Source organism: Mchenga conophoros, linkage group LG7 (assembly GCF_057382185.1).
Source record: "Mchenga conophoros isolate Kocher_MC1m ecotype Shallow Benthic linkage group LG7, M_conophoros_male_GT1.1, whole genome shotgun sequence".
NCBI lineage: Eukaryota > Metazoa > Chordata > Actinopteri > Cichliformes > Cichlidae > Mchenga > Mchenga conophoros.
In genome coordinates, this window is record NC_140532.1 from 16,751,856 (window position 1) to 16,775,460 (window position 23,605).

At 40.0% G+C, this 23,605-nt stretch overlaps 2 protein-coding genes and 1 pseudogene across 2 annotated transcripts; all 3 read left to right on the plus strand.

The window, feature by feature from the left end:
* The first annotated feature begins 3,467 nt into the window (after positions 1-3,467).
* On the plus strand, positions 3,468-15,156 carry nt5dc3 (5'-nucleotidase domain containing 3). Its single transcript, XM_085282580.1, has 14 exons — positions 3,468-3,866; positions 4,873-5,057; positions 5,510-5,584; positions 5,679-5,734; positions 5,841-5,931; positions 8,331-8,468; positions 9,280-9,340; positions 9,502-9,604; positions 10,243-10,344; positions 10,488-10,569; positions 10,668-10,754; positions 13,634-13,774; positions 13,904-13,968; positions 14,076-15,156. Exons 1-14 carry the CDS (start codon positions 3,575-3,577, stop codon positions 14,335-14,337), a joined length of 1,740 nt encoding a protein of 579 aa, XP_085138706.1. The 5' UTR covers positions 3,468-3,574; the 3' UTR covers positions 14,338-15,156.
* Positions 15,157-15,778: 622 nt separating this feature from the next.
* Positions 15,779-20,561, plus strand: parietopsin. Its single transcript, XM_085282583.1, has 4 exons — positions 15,779-16,182; positions 17,702-18,030; positions 18,180-18,425; positions 18,561-20,561. Exons 1-4 carry the CDS (start codon positions 15,831-15,833, stop codon positions 18,714-18,716), a joined length of 1,083 nt encoding a protein of 360 aa, XP_085138709.1. The 5' UTR covers positions 15,779-15,830; the 3' UTR covers positions 18,717-20,561.
* Positions 18,732-23,340, plus strand: LOC146569911 (uncharacterized; annotated as a pseudogene).
* The last annotated feature ends 265 nt before the right edge of the window (positions 23,341-23,605 follow it).

Sequence of the window (23,605 nt, forward strand, 5' to 3'; positions counted from 1 at the left end):
TAAAGTTCCAGAGCCAAGGAACACACTTAGGATTAATAATAGAAAGACGGCGAGTGTTTGGTTTATGGCTCCAAGGCCGTTTCAGTCTCTACAAAAGTAAATGATGCAATATTTCTTGCTGTGTATATGGCGCGTTATTCTGGAATTTTGCATTCCCTTTCCTTTAAATGACTGGATGCATCGTAATGCTGTGGAAGCATAAATTATAATGAATGAGTCTATTTCAAGTTAGTCACCGAATCTAATCCACTTGGTGGCGCTATATAGTTAGCAAGCTGAAATGGCAAATGCTAATGTTTCAGGAACTAGTTCTAAGTGTTCTCCCGCAGATCAGGATATCATTATTGTGCTGCTTGCTCAGTTTGTTTTGTATCAGGGGTGTTAGCGATCGTGTCAGCAGCGACATTTAATGTGAATCTTATTTTAAAAAAATGACAACCATCGTCAATACTGAACATCTCAAATGTATTACACTTGACTGTCTGACCAGTGTCAGCTCCTATTAAGTGTGATGTTTCTCCAAATGTGAATGGAAAAAAGATCAGAATTAACAATTTAAAGATAAATAATAAAATACTGGGCTAGTACTTTTTTGTTATAAGGTCAATAGTTTGATTTACTACATTACAGTAAGTCATAGTTCTATCTTAAAAATGATTTTTCCAGTCTAATACAATTTTCATAAAGCATCTTTTAAACAACAAAGATTACCGAAGTTCTGTACACAAAAAGGTGGATTACATAATAAAATACAAGATATACACATGTGCGCACATGCCCACACACATCAACCTAAAAGGACTGCAAAAAAACACAAAACAGCCTTAATGCCTTCAACTCTTATGCTGGGTCAAAGCAAAAGAAGAAAAGCTCGTTTCAAAGGTGGACTCAAACAAATGTTGCGCTTATGGCTGAGATAGCTTGATTCAAACATACAATGCAACATCAAAAATCAATTGTAAAATACACAGGAACCAGTGAAGGGAGGTCAGGACAGGGGGAATATGCTCCATTTTATGGGTTCTATTAAGAAGGTGAGGAGCTGCATTTTCTTTTTTTTAAGCAGAATTCATTTGTTTATCCAATTTTAAGTCATAATCCTTCTGCTTACCCAATCCAAGATCATAATCCACAATTCAATGTGAACCTACACAGGAAAAACATGCAAACTCCACACAGAAAGGTCTCAGCTGGCTGGTGGATTCAAACTCTGGACCTTCTTGCGTTTAAGTGTCAGTGGTAACTACTACGCTGCTATATCATTATTAGTCTCTATTAGTCTTAGTCTCTGTTCACAACGATTGATTAATTTAGAAAGCACAGTGGATTCTAAATCAGACAATCAATATGTGCTTGAAGTGCACACTTTCATCTTTAATTCACTGTGTTTAACAAACCCTTTGCAGACACTGTTTAGAAATTACAGCACTTTTTATGCATAGTGCCCCATTTTCAGGAGCTTCATGGCAAGGTGAGGCCTGTTCCCTCATTACTCCATGACAAATCAAGGAGATCTGCAGTTCATTCCAAGTGCTGAACTTGTATTTGGTTACTCTTCACTGGAAATCTCAATATGAGTTCCAAAGAGATATTGATGCAAGTGAAAAAACAACAACAATCATTACACTAAAACCCAAATACATCCATCAGAGAGATAGCAAAACCTTCAGGAGTGGCCAGATCAATGAACTGATACCTTCTTAAAAAGAAATACACTGGCGAGTTCAGCAAAACCAAAAGACCTGAAAGACCACAAAATAAAGTGGATGATCACAGACTTCTTTCCTTGGATAACTTTGATGAAAGGTTGAGTCTTTTCATTTGAAAAGCTCTCATACGTATGTGAGATACTTAATATCTATCTGAAAATGTTAAATGTTTGGACCGAGAGATTTTGCATTTTCTTTTCCTTTTTTGGTATCAACTAATGAGGCAGACTAATTATGTGATTGGTTTGGTAAGAGCATCCCAGAGAGGAATGATAAGTTATCAATTAAGGAATAGCTTTCCACTTACATTAATATAGAGTAAACTGAACCAGACAATGTTTGTTGTCTTTGGATATAAACCTTGAATTTGGAAAAATTAGCAAAGTCCCAGAGTATCTAGTGATATAAGACTCTAAGCCTGTTCACATGGGATTTCACAATTTCTGCTATGTAGCTAGTCCATCTAGCTAATATTAGATAGATGTGATGTCATCTGCTAAAAAAGTAAGAAGCACATACTGTATTAGCCTAATAGCTATATTGTGAGCTATCTGGAGGTGAAATAATGACTTTTGGTGTTGCACTGATCAAAAGTCTTGAGCCTTCTCTCCACCTCTGCATAGGAGGTGAAAGTTTTAGTAGCGTTTGCATGCATATGTGCATGTCATACTTTCAGTCTGTAAACACGATAGTGCCAAAGGTTTTGAATGAATTATGATAAAACTTTGTAGGGGTGTAGATGATGTCATGTTCACAATCCATTAAAATGTAGCTCACATCCACCAAGGTCTTCAAGGTCAGCTTAAGAATTAATTTATCAAAAATCATCCTGTCATGTCACATTTTACCTCTGACCTCTCCCTCAAGATCAGTAGATTATTCCGGAGGTCAAATTGATATAGAGCTACTGCAGTTGTTAGTTGGTTAGATATACGGGGCAGCAAGGTGGCATGGTGGTGGCACTGTTGCCTCGCAGCAAGCCTGAGTTCATTTCCACCATCAGGCCGGGGCCTTTCTGTGTGGAGTTTGCTTATTCTCCACGTGTTTGCGTGGGTTCTCTCCGGGTACTGCAACACACGTACACACCTGCTAAGTAGTGTTGACGGTGAGTATTACACCAACTCATCTTGACAATGCTGTACAAGCATACAGCGAATGAGTGCTGATCTTTATCCACTAAGCGGCACTATTTAGCTACTGACTTAAAATATACACCTTATAGTAAACACAAATGATAGAAAAAACACTGGTGCAAGTTTCTCCCACGAATGTGCATATTATTCTACTGCTTGCTCATTCTGTTTACATGTTTATGTGGGCAGCGGAACAAACAGAAGCTAAAAGACACACAACTCTTTCTGATAATCCTCGTCCCAAAAGGATAGATAGATAGATAGATAGATAGATAGATAGATAGATAGATAGATAGATAGATAGATAGATAGATAGATAGATAGATAGATAGATAGATAGATAGATAGATAGATAGATTGATTTGATTCAGCATTCAGTCTTTTATTGCTCTCATATTTTATTGGATTTCTACTCTCTAATAACACATTTACTACGTGTTGGCTACCTGTGATCCCAAATGATGGAAGGGCAGTAAGGAGCAAGCATAAAGTATTAGAAATATGCATCTTATATGCATTTATAAATATATTCAGGCTATGGGAGGCACTGAACGTCAAACGCACGAGCTCCTGATTGGCTGGCTGGTCGTAACCTTACCAAACAGGGAAGTGACGTAAGAGCAACTACACAGCGACAGTTTCTGTTTTTGCCGAGGGAGCCCGTTGCCGCATGCAGTCGGCTGGGGAGTACACCGCAACCTCCGCACGGTCCGCCACGCTCTGAACAAAGCTATGGCGCCCTGGTCTTTGCCGCTCTGTTCTCTTCTGAAACACACGGACTGTCTGCAGAAGGCCAATATTTTTTGTAATGTCGTACAGGGGTTACACCACCACTACCATCCGGTAAGGTCTCGGTTATGGAAACGGAATTTCAGAGCGGTGTCCCAGGGAGTTGGTCAGCTACTCTCCCACGAGCCCAGAGCCGGAAAGTGCGCAGCATCTGTTTGTAGCAGCTCCTTAGACGGTCAGAACACGACAGAGAGGCTGTGGTCTGTTTACGATGAGACCAAAAGACAAACTGGAGGTAAGGTCACTGTTCACAGTGAGGCGGCTCCTCATTAATAATTACAGCCCTGCCCTAAATACAAAGCTGCTGTTTCTTTATAACTCTGTCATGGCTTGTGTTTCCTGCTGACTAACTACATCTCGCCATTGCTCTATATTAATAGCTTCTCAGACAGCAGACTCTAAATGTGGAAAATAGGTTGTACCTGTAACTTGATTTATTTGTGTATCACTGATGCTAACAAATCCCCAATGTCTACATTTCGGAACCTTAAAACCTGCATGTTTTTATTTATTGCATTACTGATTAATGATCTTTTTTAAAGGTCAGAATTTGTTGGGAAGTTGACATTGAAGGGTTAAATCAACACTGTGCTGATGTTTGACTGAGGTGTTCTTTTACACACCTTTTGTCCACTCCTGAATGAGAGTAACCTTGGGAGTTGGTGTGATTAGCACTGTTGCCTCACAGCAAGAAGCTTCCCGGTTTCCTCCACATGTTTTAGCTTCCTTCCACATTCCAAAGACATTCATGTCAGGTGAGTTGGTGACTCTAAACTGGCCATGGATGTGAGATAGATAAAATATTTTAGGTGCATAGAATCAAGAGCTGTATGAATGCATCCCCCCCCCCCCCCCCCTTTTCTAATGTATTAGTTTTTACATGTTTGTCACAATTACATATTTTCAGATCCTCAAAAACTTATATTCACTTCTTCCGATTACTATAAATGATTTTAATAATGCTATAAATAAAATAGACGTGACAGTCAATGTAGGCAATATACTTATTAATTATAGATGAAATATATACAATAATGCAAGAATTTATTATAAATATTTTTTAAAAACACAGATGTTAATAATTGCTGTACATGTGTCTGTGCAAAGTTTTGCTGAGATTGGCCCACTTGTTAAGAAAGAGGTAGGATATATACAGATACATTCCTCATCTGTATTATTGTTTATATTTCTGAATTCAAATAAGCTGAAGAAAGCTCTTGTGTTTTTATTTTTCTTCTCAGATCTGATCTCCGTTATAACTGCCAACTCTGTCGACCCAGACACTATTTTTGCCAACAATGAGATGAGTCTGCGAGACATAGAGATCTACGGGTTCGACTACGACTACACTCTGGCATTCTACTCCAGCCATCTCCACACTCTCATCTTCAACATAGCACGGGACATCCTCGTCACTAAACACCGGGTGTGTGTTGTGAATGATTCTACAACCTGACACTACTGATTAAGTCACCCCTCCGCTCCACCATAACTGGTTGCCCACACATGGCCACCCATCCCTGAGCCCGGTTCTGTCCGGCTTCTTCCTTTGAAAAGGGAGTTTTTTTCTTTCCACTGTCACCAAATGCTTACTCGTATGGGTCATCTGATTGTTTGGGTTTAGGGTCTTTACCAAACAATCCAAAGCGTCTTGAGGCAGTGGTTGTTGTGCATTGGCTAAAAACAAAGCAAGTTAATTTATGTAACATATTCTTAAAGGTTGTCAGTGTGCTAAGGTCTAAAAGAAGCTACAACCCTGTTTAAGCTCCATGTGCAAAAGTACATTTACCTTTGTGGGTAATTTATGTTGCTCATTGGTTTTAAGTAAACCTAATGCTTTTCTTGTCACTAAATGTAAACCTTTGTTTTTTTTTAAAGTATCCAGAGGGCCTGCGAAAGTACGAATACATTCCAAGTTTTGCTGTAAGAGGACTTCACTATGACGTCCAAAAGGTGAGAGTGGAGCTTCCATTGTCTTAAACTGTTTAGACAATCTAAGAACGATGTGAGGACCATCGGTATGATGATTATATTTAATCATTTTTAGGCATTACTGATGAAGATAGATGCTTTTCACTATATCCAGTTGGGAACTGTATACAGGTATGTGTGCACTTTGTTAATTCCATGTCTGAGTAGTGACCATTTATATGACGATACAAATGACATGCTGTTTAGGAATTTACATTGTTTAATGTTTTTGATTCAGAGGTCTTCATCCAGTTCCTGACGAAGAAGTAATTGCCATGTATGAAGGCTGCCATGTTCCTCTGGAGATCATGAGTGACTTCTATGGCAAGGTGATCAGCACTTCCACACTGTCATGTCTCCACACAGATACTGTAACAAACATAATAATTATGATAATGACTAGGGCTGGGCTATATCATACCGTTCACGGTAATACCGGTATAATGTTGGGCAATGATAGGAAAATGAAATATCGCGACAGAATATGGGTAAAACGGGCATGCGCCGTGCCTTTGCTTACATATGAACATGGCGGCGACGCAGAATGAGAAGAGCGAAAGCGGATCGTTGAATGAAACGGATGAACCAGAATTGGTTTGTAAAAATGCTGCAACTTCAGTGGTGTGGAACTGGTTTGGCTTTCATCCGTCAGATACACAACAAAACACTATTTTTGGTAGAGTATGCTAGCGGGTAGAGCTGGGCGATATGAGATTTTTTCATATCACGATATGTTTTTTCCATTTCAGGCGATAACGATATCTATCACGATATAAGCCAAATAACTATATTTGTAAGATTTAAATGTGCCGTTGCTCACAAGTAAAATGTGAAATAATCAGCAGCTTGTTTTTATTTAAATATTTATTTCCCATAATAAGTTCAACAGGGTAGATGTACTTAAGGAACATGAGACTTTTTCAGATAAATAAAGGCAAATATTGCAAACTACACAAAAGGCAGCCGCTAAAGCGTTTAAGTTTCAAAATAGGACAAACGAAACAGACTACTAAATTGTCAATTCCACTTAGAAACAAAATATTAATTCTAAAAATAAATCTTAGTTTGTTTTACAGAAGAACAGACAAAACTGACTAACTTTTGTCAATATCAAATAAACTGAGAACTAAAAGGAAATTCTCAATCTCTCCTTGTTGTATAGCTGAGCTTTTCAAACAGTTTTAACAGTTACTTTAGTCTGACAAAAGCCGAATGACGAATTAGCGCTTCCAGTCAGAGACTGAGGCTACGTCCACACGTACACGGGTATTTTTGAAAACGGAGATTTTCCATTTTCGTTTTAAAAAATAATCCCGTCCACACATAAAGGCAGAAATGAAGGAAAACGCTGCTATGAACATGCCAAAGCAGCAGGTGGCGCTAGATTCCTAACCGTGCCTAAATGTTGGCCAATCAGAAGTCTAGAAGCCTCGGTGGGAAAAAGTAAACAAAGCTGGGGCATAGAAGCAGAACCGAGTCGTATGTGTGGAGGGACAGTAACTGTGTGTATATGTAAGCATTTAAACACTGCAGAGAGTAGAATTAACAGTAACAGTATTGTAGAAATTCATTTCACCGAAACAATAACGTGGCGCACAGTGTGACGCATGCACCAGTTTATTGTATTTCCAGACTTGCTTTCGGCACAATTTACAGTGCACGCTACTCTGTTTTTTGTCAGACTTGAAATAACCGAAATACCTTCACACAACGGAACTTCTATGGCTCTTCCGTTCGACAATCTCTCCGGCATTGGAACCATCATCTGTTTTCTCTTCGGTCACGCTCGGTTGATTTTTCTAGTCGGCACACTCATTTCCTCCATTACGCGCTGGCTCCATTACCCGCTGGCTGCTTCCCAAACAAACACACGTGTGGCTTGGCACTTGTGCTGTACGTAACAAGTCACGCGACGTGACGCTGCGGCTCTGCGCTACTTAATTTGGATTGGCTGACCTTTTTTTTTTTTTTTTTTTTTTGAGGACAAGAGCGGCGAGGTCTATCGCGATAGCTTAATTTCTCTATCGAGTAAAAGTTATATCGCGATACATATCGTTATCGTTCTATCGCCCAGCTCTACTAGCGGGCCGTCGTTATTACCGTGTTTTTTGGAAAATACGGCACACTTAAAATCAATCCTTTGATTTTTCTGAAAATCGACAGTGCCCCTTATAATCCCGTGTACCTTGTTTATGAATTCTGGTTGTGTTTACTGACCTCGAAATGATTTTATGTCGTACACGGCGCTCGAGAGTCTGTCAAATGTTTCAGTACGACTTTGCTAAGCTACAAAGCCGCACAGCTTGATGGATTGTCGGAGCATTACGGTTATCGTAAGCAGGAGCCTCGCGGAGTGATACGTACTGTGCTTCAACATAATATTACCGTATTGCATGTGTATAACCTCTTTTTAAGTTTTGTGGATATTATACATGGTTATGCTGAGGATATGTCAGCCAGTTTTCACTGGAAATGCCTTTTGGTTAAACTGTCAGCAAGGAATTTGCATTTGCACTGTTAATTTTTTATATAACTTTAATGCACTTAAAACAGCTGCTTGTTTAAGTGAAAATACATTGATGGGTTTTTTTTGCAATTATAAAGTTGAGGAGTTGTAAAGTGTTTTGTCTAGTGTCAATTATATCATCAGTTATATCGTTATCGCAGATTTTCAAATGTATATCGTGATAAATATTTTTGGTCATATCACCCTGCTCTAATAATGCAGAGTTCACATGGCCATACGATGAAACAGTTCATGGACATATTCTCCCTGCCTGAGATGACCCTTCTGTCGTGTGTCAACGACTTCTTCATGAGGCACAACATCGACTATGAGCCAGTCCATCTCTACAAAGATGTAAAGGTCAGCTGTCTTGTTATCGCTGTACCTTGTTTTAATGCAATGATTTAACAGCACTCTCTTTTTCCTGATTGGATCTCGAAAAAGGCCAGTGTGTGTGTGATGAGAATAAATCCAGCCACATGTTCATGACTGTAACTGTATTTACATGTTTCCAGGGAGCGCTGTGGTACTCCAGCCATTCGGTTCCATCTTATATTTAGATCTGAAAAGCAATGTCTAATTTTAGTCAAGCATGCTCGCTTGCAGCCATGTGCGTCTGTTCTCTGGTGGCTCCACGACTTCACAGGGAGACCGGCGAAAAATCTGATCTGCGTTCTCCCTTTGAGGCCAACTGTCATGGTGGGCCTCTCAGTTCTGTGTCACACTGTAGGGTATTTGTCAGATCGCTGTCTTTAAAAAGTCCTCACACTGACTCTCTGTTCCGCTAATGCTTCTCATGTTTGCTCAAGGACACCCCCTTCCTCCTTTTTTAAATTACTTTCAAGCCCATTTTATTATTTTTTACTTCTTTTGTGCATCAAACAATCTTTGTATATGTTAAACATCCTAAGTTTTCCCTGAGGGGATCAGGATTTCAGGGGAAAGTTTACTCGCACACTCATTGATTCAAACACTTTCTCAGTGTGTCACCAAAGAAACTAAACTCTGGGGCTTTCTTTCTTGATATTCATTTGTATTCACAGATGCACTTGCTTTGTGCTTCTAAGTCAACTGTTTATATTCACAGCAAAGTTGCTATTGGACCTGAATGTTAACATAGCGTCGCTGAAGTTATAACTTGTGGCTAAGGGCTGTTTACTTTTCTTCACAGGAAGCTATTAGGGATGTTCATGTCAAGGGCATAATGTACCGAGCTGTGGAGGCGGATATTGGTAATTTTACTTTGATTTATATTACTTAGTTTGAACTAATGAAAGAAACGATATGGCCACATCTGAATAGTTGCCAAGAAATAAAAACACAATTTAGGCTTAATGAAGCTGTGATTTACAATTAAAAGCATAGGGTTTCTTTTCCCCCTCTCTCTTTTCAGAGAAGTACATTTGCTATGGTGAGCAAAGCCACGCTGTGCTGAAGAAGCTGTCAGCGCAAGGAAAAAAGATGTTCCTCATTACCAATAGCCCTTTTGACTTTGTGTAAGTGAGAGCAAACAGAGTGCAAGTGTTTGTTGACGTGATTAATTAAAAATGTCGTGTATTGGTGTACTAATGTTTAATTGGTGCCGCTTTATAATGCCCCAAGTTTTATGGATGGGCAAACACACATCAGCAGGCTGGTGTTTGTAATTCATTGTAAATCATTCACTGTGAAGCCTTTTGAAGTGTCTTTTTTTCCAGAAATATAACAAGCTTGTGCGTATCCAACCTCGAAAGGTTGAAAAATCACTGAAATTATGTCTTTGATATAATATTTTGTTACACTGAGTTATCAGGATGGGCCTGATGTGTGCTACAATGTGCACGATCTCGTGTTTTTATTAATGTCGTAATTGGAAGAATGGGCTTCATAACTGTGTTAGTAAATGTGTAAATGTTAAAATGAGATGTTGATATTTTAATTAACAGGCAATCTAAGTTGTGCCCAGCTGGGTTTGGATTTGACTGTCCTCCATTTTTATGAATTAACAGGTGGACCAATTTGCAAGTTTAACTGAGTTTACGCTAGCCTAGTGCTGCATTGACATGCTAACCCTAAGCTTAGTGTTATTGCACCCTCATAACGAGCTCTAAGGCGTTGCTGACAAAGTAAAAAGCGGAATCTTTGTTTGCTGCAGGGATCGAGGAATGAACTTCATCGTAGGAAAAGACTGGAGGGACTTGTTTGATGTTGTCATTGTTCAAGCTGATAAACCTAGTTTCTTTAATGACAGGAGGAAGTAAGTAATATGCTTCTCATACTATCTTCATGTTATGTTTTAGGGCACTTAAATAACACATGCCAGTGTGGCTACATTGTGTTGATCGTTGTATAAAAATGTGCATCGCTTTACTAAATATCCAATTTGCCGTTTTGTTTTAGACCTTTCAGGCGAGTGACAGACAAAGGTGTGCTGCTGTGGGACAGAATTCACAGGCTGGAAAAAGGGCAGATCTATAAACAGGTACTGTGCTCATTTAACAATTCTAATAAATCCCACTGGATACACTGCATGATGAAACAAATGGTTAATCTTTCTTTCTGTATGACTTTGGTATTCAGGGAAACCTTTATGAATTCCTCAGGCTGACCGGCTGGAGAGGATCCAAAGTACTCTACTTTGGAGATCACATCTACAGCGACTTGGCAGTAAGTTGCATATTTATAACAAAGCATTAAAACTACACCAAGGCCTGCAGTGTTAAAAATTATTGTACTATGAATACAAACAAAGAGTGGAACCCCGCTTTGACCATGCAGTGCTTTGATAATGCTCCATTTAGTGTGTTTTCCCAGAACTCAAAGGTCTCAGGCTGGATTATTCTTTACAACAATCTAAGTCTTACCTGTTCTGGAAGAAGACAACAGGGTTTGAAATATACAACTAAATGCACTGAAGCCTAGTTACTTAGACGCTGCATTGGGTTTGGCTGATAAATTAAAGGGAGACTTTTTAATAAGAGCACAGCATCAGGTCAGTTAAACTTTGGGGTATTGATCTGGTCAGTTAAGTAGCAGAGGGGGTTGTTAATAGGTTTTAGTTGCTTTCATGTTAATTACATTAACAACAGGTGCACTAGTGGAGCAACAATAAATCTACCCCCAAAACAGGAATGGTATTACAGGTGGAGGCCACAGAGATTTTTTTCCCTCCTCATATTTTCTGTCTGTTTTTCACTAGTTTTGCAGTAGTCCCACTCCTCCTCCTCCTGCTCCTCCTCCTCCTCCAAGTCCTCCAGTCATACATGCAATTTCCATAAGGTTTACTGTGTCTCCCAGCACAGTCTCAGGAGCATGGAGGAGATTCCAGGAGACAGGCAGTTACTCTAAGAGGGCCAGACAGGGCTGTAGATCTGTTTTTGCACAAAAGAGCAGATACAGAGGAACAGGATGAGAATGCCAGAGCTGCAAAATGACCTCCAGCAGGCCATTGGTGTGAATCTGACCAGACAAGTAGAAACAGACTCCATGAGAGTGGCTTGAGGACTCAATTGGCATTTGCCATAGAATACCAGAAGGGCACCCTGTGCTTTTCACAGATGAGGTTCACCCTGAGCACCTGACAGACATAAAAGGGTCTGGTTTGGGCTTTATAATTGTGGAGAACGTTATGCTGCCTCTAATATTGTTCGGCATGACTGGTTTGGTGGTGGGTCAGTGAGGTCTGGGGAGGTATATCCATTGAGGCAGGGACAGATCTCTACAGGCTAGCCGACGGCACCATGATTCCCATTAGCTATCAGGATGAAATCCCTGGACCCATTGTGAGAACCTACTCTGATGCAGTGGGTGCTGGGTTCCTCCTGGTACATGACAATGCCTCATGTGTGAGAGTATGCAGGCATTTCCTGGAGGATTACATAATTGATACCACTGACTGACCTCAATGTTCGGCTGATCTGAATCCAGCAGAACACCTCTGGGACATTATGTTTTAGTCCATCCAACGCAGCCAGATTGAACGTTAACTGTCCAGGAGTTCAGTAATGCCCTTGTTCAGATCTGGGAGATTCCCCAACCGTTGTCTCATTAGAAGCATGGCCCAATGTTGTCAGGCATGCATGTAACCACATGGGCACCATACAAACTACTGAGTGTAGATTGATCATTTTGATTTTCATCAAATGATCTGGCTTCCTTTCATTCCTAACACATTACACAGTAGGTATCAGTACAGATATCCAGTAGGATTTTTTCCCCCCATTGACATTTGATGTGTTTTTAAAGTGATCACTTAAGTTTGTATGACACACCTGCTGTAAAGATAGATAGATAGAACTTTATTAATCCCTCGGGTAGGTTCCTCCGGGAAATTCACTCATGAGTAGCACAGCACATCACCACCTCTTATCTTTTCATGCCTGTAACTCAGGAACTGGCAACAGCTTGGACAAAGCAGGTTACATATATGTATAAACTTGATTAGCAGTAAAAGCTGATTATGAGAGGTAGATTTTATATCGTTGGCATGATGCCTTGCAGGTGGCAGGCAGCCAGGAGTCAGTTATGTCGTCTTGCTTGTTTAGAGAGATGGAAGCTGGTATTTTGTAGTTTACACTAGTCACAGCTTACACTCAGGCTGTCTGGCTGTGGAATGACCTCATTGCTGCAAGTGGGCACAGAGTAGAAACATTTCTGAGTTTCCTCTTTTTAATTACTCAAGTCCAAAACATGTTCCCGCTTTGGATGTGTTGCAGATGGCATTTTCAGAGGTCATGTTCCTCTTAACTAGCAGATGAAATTGTTATAGTTTAGTTCTGGTTATCTGTCTTTACTTAGACATACTACCGTAAGTACTGAAACACTGTGTGTTCTGTGTTTATTATTGTTTAATCAGAATCAGAATCGTGTTTATTGGCCAAATATGTGCAGACACATACAGGGAATTTGGTTCCGGTAGATGGTGGCTCTCAAGCACAAGCACAGCAATGTAACACACACACACACACACACACACACACACACACAAAGCTGTGTAAACCAACTATAAATAACTAATCTAAACTTATATACATAAAATACAGAAATGAAATGAGGTGGAATGAATACTACAGAATGTACATAAGGTGCAGTTTCAGTCTGGCAGTGGGAGCAGTGTGACAGGTCAACTGTTAAGAAGGGAGATGGCGAGGGGAAAGAAACTTTTCCTATGTCGGGTGGTCCTGGTCTGCAGGCTTCTGTACCAGCAGCAGATCAAAAAGTCTGTGTCCAGGGTGTGAGGGGTCTGTGATGATTTTCCCTGCCCGTTTCCTGGTTCTTGAGAGGTACAGATCCTGGATGGAGGGCAAGGGGGCACCGATGATCCTTTCTGCTGCCCGTACAGTCCGCTGCAGTCTGCTCCTGTCCTGTTTAGTGGCTGCACCATACCAGACAGTGATGGAGGAGCACACGACAGACTCAAATGATTTATTTCCTCCATACCCTGTGCTAAAGATTCACGGCTCAAGCCCCAGACTGAAGGAGTATATTTCTAAATTATTGGCCTATCATGATCATGAAGATGGATCTACTGATCTTTTGTTCAACAGGATCTAACACTGAAACATGGCTGGAGGACGGGTGCCATCATTCCTGAGCTGAGGAAGGAGATTAAGATCATGAATACACCAGAGTACGTCCACATGATGACCTGGTTACAGTCACTGACTGGACTTATTGAACAGATGCAGGTCAGAAACCTAGTATATCATCCCTCCTCTTAGTTTTTTATTTGTATTATTATTGTTATTGTACTTTATAAACTTTAATTTCATTCTTAAAGTTTTTTTGGTTCACATTTATGCACTGCTCTCTAACAGGTGCACAGGGATCCAACGTCTCGAGCTGTGGTCGAGGAGTGGATCAAAGAAAGAGAAGCCATGAAGTAATAACAAAATGTTTTATTTATCTAAAACCATTTTGGATAATTTTTAGAGATATTGTGGAATCGATCTAACCATATCTCGATGGTTGTGTTTTCATATATTACAGGCCTCATACCAAGGACATCTTCAATGCTCAGTTTGGAAGTCTCTTTCGAACATACCACAACCCCACTTACTTCTCACGCCGACTCTCGCGCTTCGCTGACATCTACATGGCCTCCATCAGCTGCCTGCTCAACTACGACTTCCAGCACACCTTTTTCCCTCGCCGTACTCCTCTGCAGCACGAAGCCTCCTACTGGCCCGAGCACGGTTCTGCCGGTTTAGGTGCCTCCTCTCCAGCTCCACAGGACCAAAGCAGAGTGTGATTAGCAACAGAAAACCACCGTAAAAAGCAAAACGCAGAGGCTGAATGATCTCAATCATTCGTTCATTTATTTAATTTTATTTTCTTCAGCATGCCACATTTTGAAGTGAGCTCCAATGGTGACAGTTGATGTAAACTGTTTATGAAATTTGTGCTTTAAATTAGTAATTTATGTCCTTGTAAAACAACAAGTCTTAAGATGAGTAGTTTATGTTTGACAGAATTGTTTAATTAAACGAATAGATGATTTTATGCAGTACAAACAACAGGGGGCAGTCACGCACCGTTTTTGTTTTCTCCTATTTCGAGCTGTGAATTGCACACAAATCATCTATGCCTTTTATGTCCTTTGCATCTGTGGGTGTAATGGCTATTTACAGTTACATTACAGACTGCGTTGCCTTAATCCCTTTGTTTACATTACTGCAGTATTTACTTTTTGCAACACCCTGATATAACTTTGTTGCAATTAGCTTTTTCAGAAAAACATTTGCCAGCCACAATCTCCGTTGATGTCATTATTTGCTGCACATTGTCAAGCAAACTGCACTTTGATGTTCTGAGACGTTTAATAGTTTTAGGAGTTCTCACACAGCACAGCCTGTATGTCTCATTTTAGCACGTGAGAAATGTTCAATTTTCTCAGGAGAAAAAAAAAATTGAACATCATCGCTATATTTAGCATGAATGTTGCTTTTTGATGTGTGAAGGAAGCTGCGTTTTGGGTTTGTTAGGTTTGACACTTTTGTAGGAGATGAGTAAAATGTTTTGTGCTGTAACCGTGGCTATATTTTATATATATATATATATATATATATATATATATATATATATATATATATATATATATATATATATATATATATATGCTGGAGTTTTTAAAAAAGGAATATCAAAGGGAAAATTACAGTGGCCACAACCATGACCTCATAGTCTTGGTCTGTAGTTTAAATGATGTGTTTATGAAGTGTTTACTTACGGTCTATTTCATTATTTATTAAACTGGAAATGGCCTGATCCTAACCCAGTGATTATGTAGTCATTTAAAAGGGCATGATCTGATCTGCCGACTTAATTAGCACGTATGTGTTCACTGAATGAGTAATCCATTCATTCTTTGCTTATGTTATTGGTATTATTACCTATACAAACAACAAAAGGTTTCATAGTTGAAATTTAATTTTCAGGACTAATTGCACCGGTGTTAATAACCACTCGAGTTTCTAATTACAGTTATAGCAGAGGGTTTATTGGGATTAATCCCCCACCCAAATCGTGTTACTGACTAATTTACCGTATTGCATCTGGGGCTTTAACTGTCAGGCAGGTGCAGGCTCTGGGATCTTAGAAAGAAAAAAAAAAAAGCCTAGTGCTTTGACAGGGATCAAAAATGATCAAACCAATGATATTGGCTCCTGAGCTGAGGAGAGAGTATCTGGGGGTTCAGTCCCTGACCTCATAGATGCTTCATTAAGGCTGGATAGTTTGGGCACCATGGACACTAACAGCACACCTCTGAGCTCCAGCTCTCCATTCCCTTCCATCCAAACTGAGGTGGTGACCGTACCACCAACCATCTTCCCTCATGTGGGCTACAGCATCCTTTCTTTCCTCATGTTCATCAACACGGTGCTATCAGTGTTTAACAACAGTGTGGTCATAGCCGTGATGCTGAGGAATTCGGCTCTCCTACAGCCAATGAACGTTTTGATCCTCAGCCTCGCTGTGTCTGACCTCATGATAGGCCTTTGTGGCTCCCTGGTGGTCACCATCACAAACTACCAAGGCTCCTATTTTATTGGACACACAGCCTGTGTGCTCCAGGGATTTTCAGTCAATTACTTTGGTAAGTTTAGTTGTTATATGCGGTGTTTTTGTATGTGTGTGTTTCTGGAGTTCAGACTTTCTGTCTGTCTTACTGCCTTTGGTCCATAAAATCACATTATATTCTACCATTCTTATGCAGGTGACACTCAGTTGTATCTATCATTTTACTCTGATGATGTAAATTCTGTTCTCAAACTAATGAGCTGCATTGATTGCCGTATGCCTTGAAACTTTTTACAACTGGACAGGGACAAGACAGAAATACTTGTAGTTTCTTATTTATTATCCCTGTCTCTGAAACACAGTGAGCAGTGAGCTGAGTCAGGGACCTTGGCATTATTTTGGACAGTGATCTCAGTTTTGATAATTACTCATTTAACCAGAACTGCTTTCTAGCACTCAAAAATATATTAAAAGTTGGAAAATTCTTATCTCAAACTGACTTTGAGAAACTGGTTCATGCTGTCATATCAAGGATGTTCGAATATTATAACGCTGTGTTTTCAGGACACTCCAAATCATCAGTAGAATTACTTCAACTCATTAAAAACGCAGCAACCAGAATTCTTAAAGGTATGAAGGACAATGATACCCCACTATTGAAGGCACTGCACTGGCTCCCAGTACAGCATGGAATTACCTTTTAAATCTTTTTAATAGATCACAAAGCTCTTAATGGTTTGAACACCCCCAGTACATCTCTGACTTGCTCACTGTTTATGACCGAGTCAGACCTCTCTGGTGATCAGGTGTAGATCTTGACGTTCCTAGAATCAGATCCAAATATGCTGATGGTGCTTCTTTTAGATACTGTTGTCCTGCTCTTTGGAACAAGCTGCCTGCTGACCTGAGATCAGTTACATCTGTGGCAACATTCAAAAATAGACTCAAAACCTTTTTTGTTCAAACAGACCTACACACAGAGGTTTATATGTTTGTTTCTTCTGTTAAGCACATTGAGTTTACACATAATAAAATGTAGTGTATGAATCCAGTTGCCACTGTCATTCTGTCACAGTGAGACATACTAATTAAAATTACTAATGCTTTAGATTTCAGTGCCAAATCACAACAACAGTTGCCCAGGGAGCTTCATATTATAAGGTAAAGACCCTTACAATAATCGAAAGAAAATTATCCTTGTAAGCAAGCATTTAACAGTGGAAAGGAAAAACTCAATTTTAACAGGAAGAAACCTCCAGAAGAACCAGACTTAGGGAGGAGCCTGAAAGCTGAAGGCTCTGCTTCCCATTCTGCTTTTAAATATCCTGGGAACCAAGAAACATTAGAAAATCTTACATTTTTGGAGCATCTTTTTTAGCATTTCAAGAAATGACTTTTGTTTCTTTTGTGTTTTATGAATGTTTTCTTTGCATGTAGAGTTTAGTCACGTGTCAGATTTATCAGATATCTTCTTCATGACACCCGAGCATACTCAAAAATCATTGGAGTTGATAACTCTATAAAAGAAAAGAAATCCGAGTATGCCTTGAACTGTCTAAATGTCAGTTATGTTTTCTTGTTGTTGTCTTGTCTAGGTTTGGTGTCTCTCTGCACTCTTACTCTTCTTGCCTATGAGCGATACAATGTGGTATGCAAGCCAAAAGCTGGTTTAAAGATGAAGATGCGGAGAAGCATCTTTGGCTTGCTGTTTGTCTGGATCTTCTGCTTGTTTTGGGCTGTGGCGCCATTATTTGGCTGGAGCTCCTACGGACCTGAGGGGGTCCAGACATCCTGCTCACTGGCCTGGGAAGAGAGATCATGGAGCAACTACAGCTATCTCATTTTCTACACACTCCTCTGCTTCATTATTCCAGTTGCAATCATCATCTACTGCTACTTTAAACTGCTGAAATCCATGAATAAGGTGGGTGTGTAATAGCTTTTGCTTATTCATTACACCATTTAAGCAACATTTAAAATTCATGCATCTATCTATGTTTGCTTGCAGTCTACCGCATGCATAGTAAAACAAGTAATTAGCTTTTAATGTGGCCCAACGTTGCTCTCTTCTAGCTGAACAGGAGTGTGGAGCTACAAGGTGGGCGTTCCAGCCAGAAAGAGAATGATCATGCCATCAGTATGGTGTTGGCTATGGTAGTAGCATTTTTTGCCTGCTGGCTGCCCTACACAGCATTGTCATTGGTGGTAGTTATAGATCCAGAGCTGCACATTCCTCCTCTAGTTGCCACCATGCCAATGTACTTTGCCAAGACGAGTCCAATCTACAACCCCATCATCTACTTCCTTTCCAACAAACAGGTAAAAGCACACAGGTACTGTAGAACTGAGATAAAATCTTGATTGTGAACAAAGATTGAAGAAACACTGTTTGTGAAATTATTGCTCATATTTCCTGACAGTTCTTGTTCTTGGTTGTTGTTTTTTTCCTATCAGTTCCGTGATTGTGCTCTGGAGGTGCTGTCTTGTGGCCGTTACATTCCTCATGGGTCCACCAGTGTCAGCATCCGCATGCACTCTGTGAACAAGGGGAGCTGGCTGTCCTCCTTTGGCAGAAGCGTCAACACACACAGCAAGGTGTTGCCTCTGTGACAAAAAAAAGCTGTCATGGTTGTCAGCGTTCACTGGTGCCTCATCAAGAAGACAGACCAGGACACCTACAGACTCGAGTCTGTCACAGAGGTACCAACGTTGTTAGAGAACAGAATCAGCTCAGAGGCTGACAGGGATATTCAGAAGGTTGGACAAAAAAACGGGAAACTTCACAATAAAATGCTGTAATGCAACCCAATACCATGTAAATGTTGTGTTATTTTTTTGTTTTAAATGTATTTTCCTGACTAGAATATTATATTGCGTGGTTATTTTGTAGTCTCTTCTTTTGATCTGTAACATTTTACTAACAAAACCAGTGATGATTTTTACTTATGAATTGAAGGAGATATATAACAGACAGAAATACACTACATAAAAAATGTATGTGGTTTTCAATTTCTTTCCATTTTTAAACACACTATGGTTAAACACACCCAGACTGCAGAGAAAGACTGCGGGAAACTGAAATCCTAGACTTTTTTTCTTTTCTTTTTTTTGCATAAATTTAATGCAGTGGATCTTTTTCTACTCATTTTACTCATATAAGACGTCATTTCCTATTTTTCTTCCTAATATTGTTGAACTGTTGGGTAATGAATTGTTAATTCATGCATATAGTAGACTGTGTGACCCTTTTTACATTAGGAGGACTGTTCTGGGAATAGGTGATCTGTTTTTATGGAAACTATACAGCACACCATCCTCCTGTGTGATAGCATTATGCAACAACAACAAAAAAAATTGAATTAAAGTCAACAGTAGCCAGCTCCGTGGTCTAATCAATACTGACAGCTTGGTCAAATAATTTTATTTGTTTTTGGATTATGCAGTAAGTCCTTCCTTTTCCCAACTCTCACACTTTCCAAACGCCTGCTGCACAAAAACATTGCTCCGGCATTATTTCTTTGTCGAGCGCCTTTGTGAATACGCAATGTACTCGGTAAAATTATTATTTTTTATTCTAGGGAAATAGCAAAGAAAAATAATATGCTTAAATCAGTTTTTCTCTACCCACAAAATCGCATTAGGAAAACATGAGAAATTTCGGTGCACTTGTTAAGCAAGCTTGCTGCACAGCTCACCTTGTGCATGTTTTAACAATGAGTAGTCAGTCAGGCAGTAAAAGACTTTCATTTTACTTGGTTAGCCTGCTCTGTGGTCTGGCAATTTTTCATTTGTATTATTTTGTGCTTTTTCGTCTGTGTAGACAGTTCAAAGGGGCATTAGGCGGTTCAGAGAAGGGTAACATAATAACATCTCTGGGTCTGATTCAAAGGCAGGACATCGTGTCCCACGTGACACGTTCCTGAAGCAACGATGAGTCACGAAGAGAAAAATGCATTGCTGATTAACGATGGAGTAAAAGCACCCAGTTGAGGCGAATTTTTTCTCACTCTTGAGTTGGTGCTAACAAACAGGATAATTAATTTAAATCAATCACTGTAACAATCCATCATTAGTTTTACTCAAAAATTACTATGTGACAAGTCAAACTTCAGCTTTGAGCAGCTGGACCGTTCCGTCTGTGAGCAGCAGATCAGTTTTTCAGTGGTCCTAGTCAATGAAATCCAGCCACTCAGTCTCAGGCTTCAGGAACAGCCACAAGCACGGCGAAAGAGCTAGTTTCCCCTTTGGCGCACTGTAGTTATAAAACTGTAGCAGTATTTTTAAATTAAATCTACACGTCACATTACATCACATTACACTGTGCACAGCTGAGTGATATCTTTCAGGTAATTGTTTAGTGCTCTGCTACAATATTTTACATTGTCTTTTTTTTTTTGTCTGTATGTAAGCTTTGTTATATTAGTGTGAATCTGTTTCACTCTCTTGCTCACATTGTTCCCACCCACCTGTTTGGTGCGCTGTAAATATTGCAGATGGGCATCTGCTTCGGAATAAAGTGTTTTTGATCTTTTATCTTGTGGTTATAAGCTGCACATTGTCTTTGGCGTCCAGATATTGTCAGATGTGCGATAACTGATTTTGTTCTTTTCCAGAACTTCTGATTTGATTCCATATGTTACTGGAAGATATTTGATCAGCCTAATATGTTAGATGATCAAAAGCAAAATGCATTATATATTAATCTAATCCCAGATTTGGTGTAGTCCATAGCTTGCATATTTGAAGCAAAGAGCATTTCACACTTTATCTCCAAACAGGATTACACAGTGTCGTGCAATAATCCTGCAGCATTGCTCGCTTTATATCCTGAGCCAATTCAAGAACTCCCAAGTCATCCATCTGGCATGCTTAATGCAAAGCTTTTAACCTTTGTGGTGCACTGTATTAATATGACACGGACAGCTGTTCAGTTCGCACATATGCGCACAGTATCCTGTGCATTACAGTGCCATGCCGTCATCATCGCCGCATTATAGATTTGAACCCCTGCCTGTTTTTTTTTGTGTTTTTTTTGCAGTTATATCAGGATTGAGACAATGGTGACGTAATTGCTATTTAATTAACAGCCATCGTTTCCCCCCAGTTGTCTCTGCTGTGAATACACTGCAGAGCTTTTAATGAATGTGAACACTGAGGACTCCCAGGTGACCCGCCGGTGCTGTCGAGTGATAATGAAAAGGGCGGATTCTTTGGCGCAAATTGTCTGAGCTACAGGTTTACCAGTTAATATTATTCATTCAGTGGCGATAAGGGACGCAGGCTTGACGTGCGTTTGGTCAGCGTGGAAAGAGTGATGATAAAGAACTAAATATGTTGGCTCTTTGAATCCAGAGATGAGAGGCGAGCCCACACCTGCACTAGACTCTGGGAACAATACAGCCTTGGAGGAATACGTTGAAATCGCATTTGTGCTGGCGAACAGCTTTATTCTCTCCAGCACTTCTGTTGTGGGGGCTGCGGCAAATGTTTTTGTCATACTGGCGGTGTATCGGCAAAAGTCCCTGCAAACTTCCAATAACGCGCTGGTGGTCAGTCTGGCTGTTATAGACTTTCTGAGATGTGTAATCGATTGCCCGGTTCTCTTAACCATCGTTGTGAGTGTGTATCGAAACAGAAAAGTGGACAGTTTCATCTGTGATGTACAAATGGCCTCTTTTTCATTCAGCTGCTGTATCCAGTTGTTAACACTGGCGTGCATAAGTGCAGAGAGATACCAGGCCATTGCACAGCCCTTCAAAGCCAATCAAAGGAAAAGGCGAATTAAGGCGCTGATTCCTCTCACATGGACCTTCGCTATTCTGGTGTCTGCTTTTTGTGTGATATTTTTGAGGGACTCACCTTTGCATATGAAATGCCAACGACAACAGAGAGAAACGTTATTCTCTTTTGACAAATTTGGGCTTTACATGCTATTCCCACTGTGGGCAGCGTGTTTTGGTGTCATCATTGGATTCTACGCTCGCATATTTGCCCTGGTGAGATCACACAGCCGTAAAATATTTGACAAAGGTACTTTTACTCTTGCTACAAAAGACAAAAATGAAGAGAAGCCGGAGACAGAAAAAGCCGCAGTGGTGGAAAATGAATGTGGAAGATTTGAGCAAAACCCCACTTTGAGCTTAGGCAATGCTCAGACACAAGCTGAATCAAATTCACCCAAAGAAAAATCAGTACAATCTGTCTCCATCAATTCAGAGGATAAGAAAGAATTTAAAGATACAGTGAAGATGAGCAATGCAGAAACAAAACAAGCTCGGCCCCTTCCAGTACAGGCTACAGTGCTTACTCAGAAAAAACCTTTAAAAACAGAGCAGTCAAACCCCCATGTCATGAAGGTTGAAGTGAATCTGTCAAATGGAGATGCTGATTCAAATGTTAAGAGCTTAACCACAAAGCGGGCGTCAGTCAGTTTCAACACACAGGAACAGTCCAAAGACAGACTGAAGTCTGAAGAAGAATCCAAAGAAAACAGCCTCCTGCAGCCCCCATCATTGCCTGCACCAAATGTAAATTCTCAGTCTACTACTATCTTACTGACAGAGCCTGACCAAGCCCTAAACAACAATGAAGGAGAAACACTGACTGTTGCCTCACAGGCTCAGGTGACCGCTTCACCTCCAGTCTCAAGCAACGTCCCCGAAACAGAAGCAATGCAACTCCCTGCAGCGGTAGAAGGGGCTGTTTGCATGATGCCTTCAAAAGCAAGTAAAGAGAGAGCAAACAAAAAGAAAGAGGGCAAAATGGCTAAACGTGCTGGCTATATAATTCTAACCTTCCTCTTATTCTGGTTACCACTGATCACAACGATCCTGGTGAATTACTTGGTTCACAAAAACACAAACTCACAGGTAAGTGCCTGCAGAAATAGGCTTGTGATTTCTCTCTATTATTGCAGGGTCGTTACCTTACAATACAAAACACGTCGGGGGGGGGGGGCTGTTGCTGTGATTTAGTGCTATGTAAATGAAATGGGATTCACATGAAAATCTCTGTTGTGTTATACAAAGTTAATCTAAAGATCTCTTAATTCTTAAAATTGCCTATTGTTTTTCAGATAATTATCATTGAAGACATGGAGGTCCTGTCAGTGTCTGTTGCCTGCATCACGTCACTAAGTGACCCAATCATATATGCTGCAGTAAACCCTCAGTTTTCTTCAGAATTTTATCGGCTGAAAAACAGGATGAAGTCCATATTTCATAAGAAAAGATAGACTTTCCACCCCTATAAACATCTTTTAAGTGGCTCTAGACCCAATGACTGTATTCATATTCGCTGTGCAAGTGAATATAGAATTTAATAACGTTTGTCTAGTCATTGTCCAAATATTAACTAAATTAAATCCCAGTTGTCAAAGTGGGATTTTTCTTTTTTTTTATTTGGGTATAAGAAGCTTATTATTTTATATGCCGCTGCGTTATCTTAGATTTTATGCAGGCTGACTTCTCAGCAGTTACTAAACACTGCAGAGCAGAGGC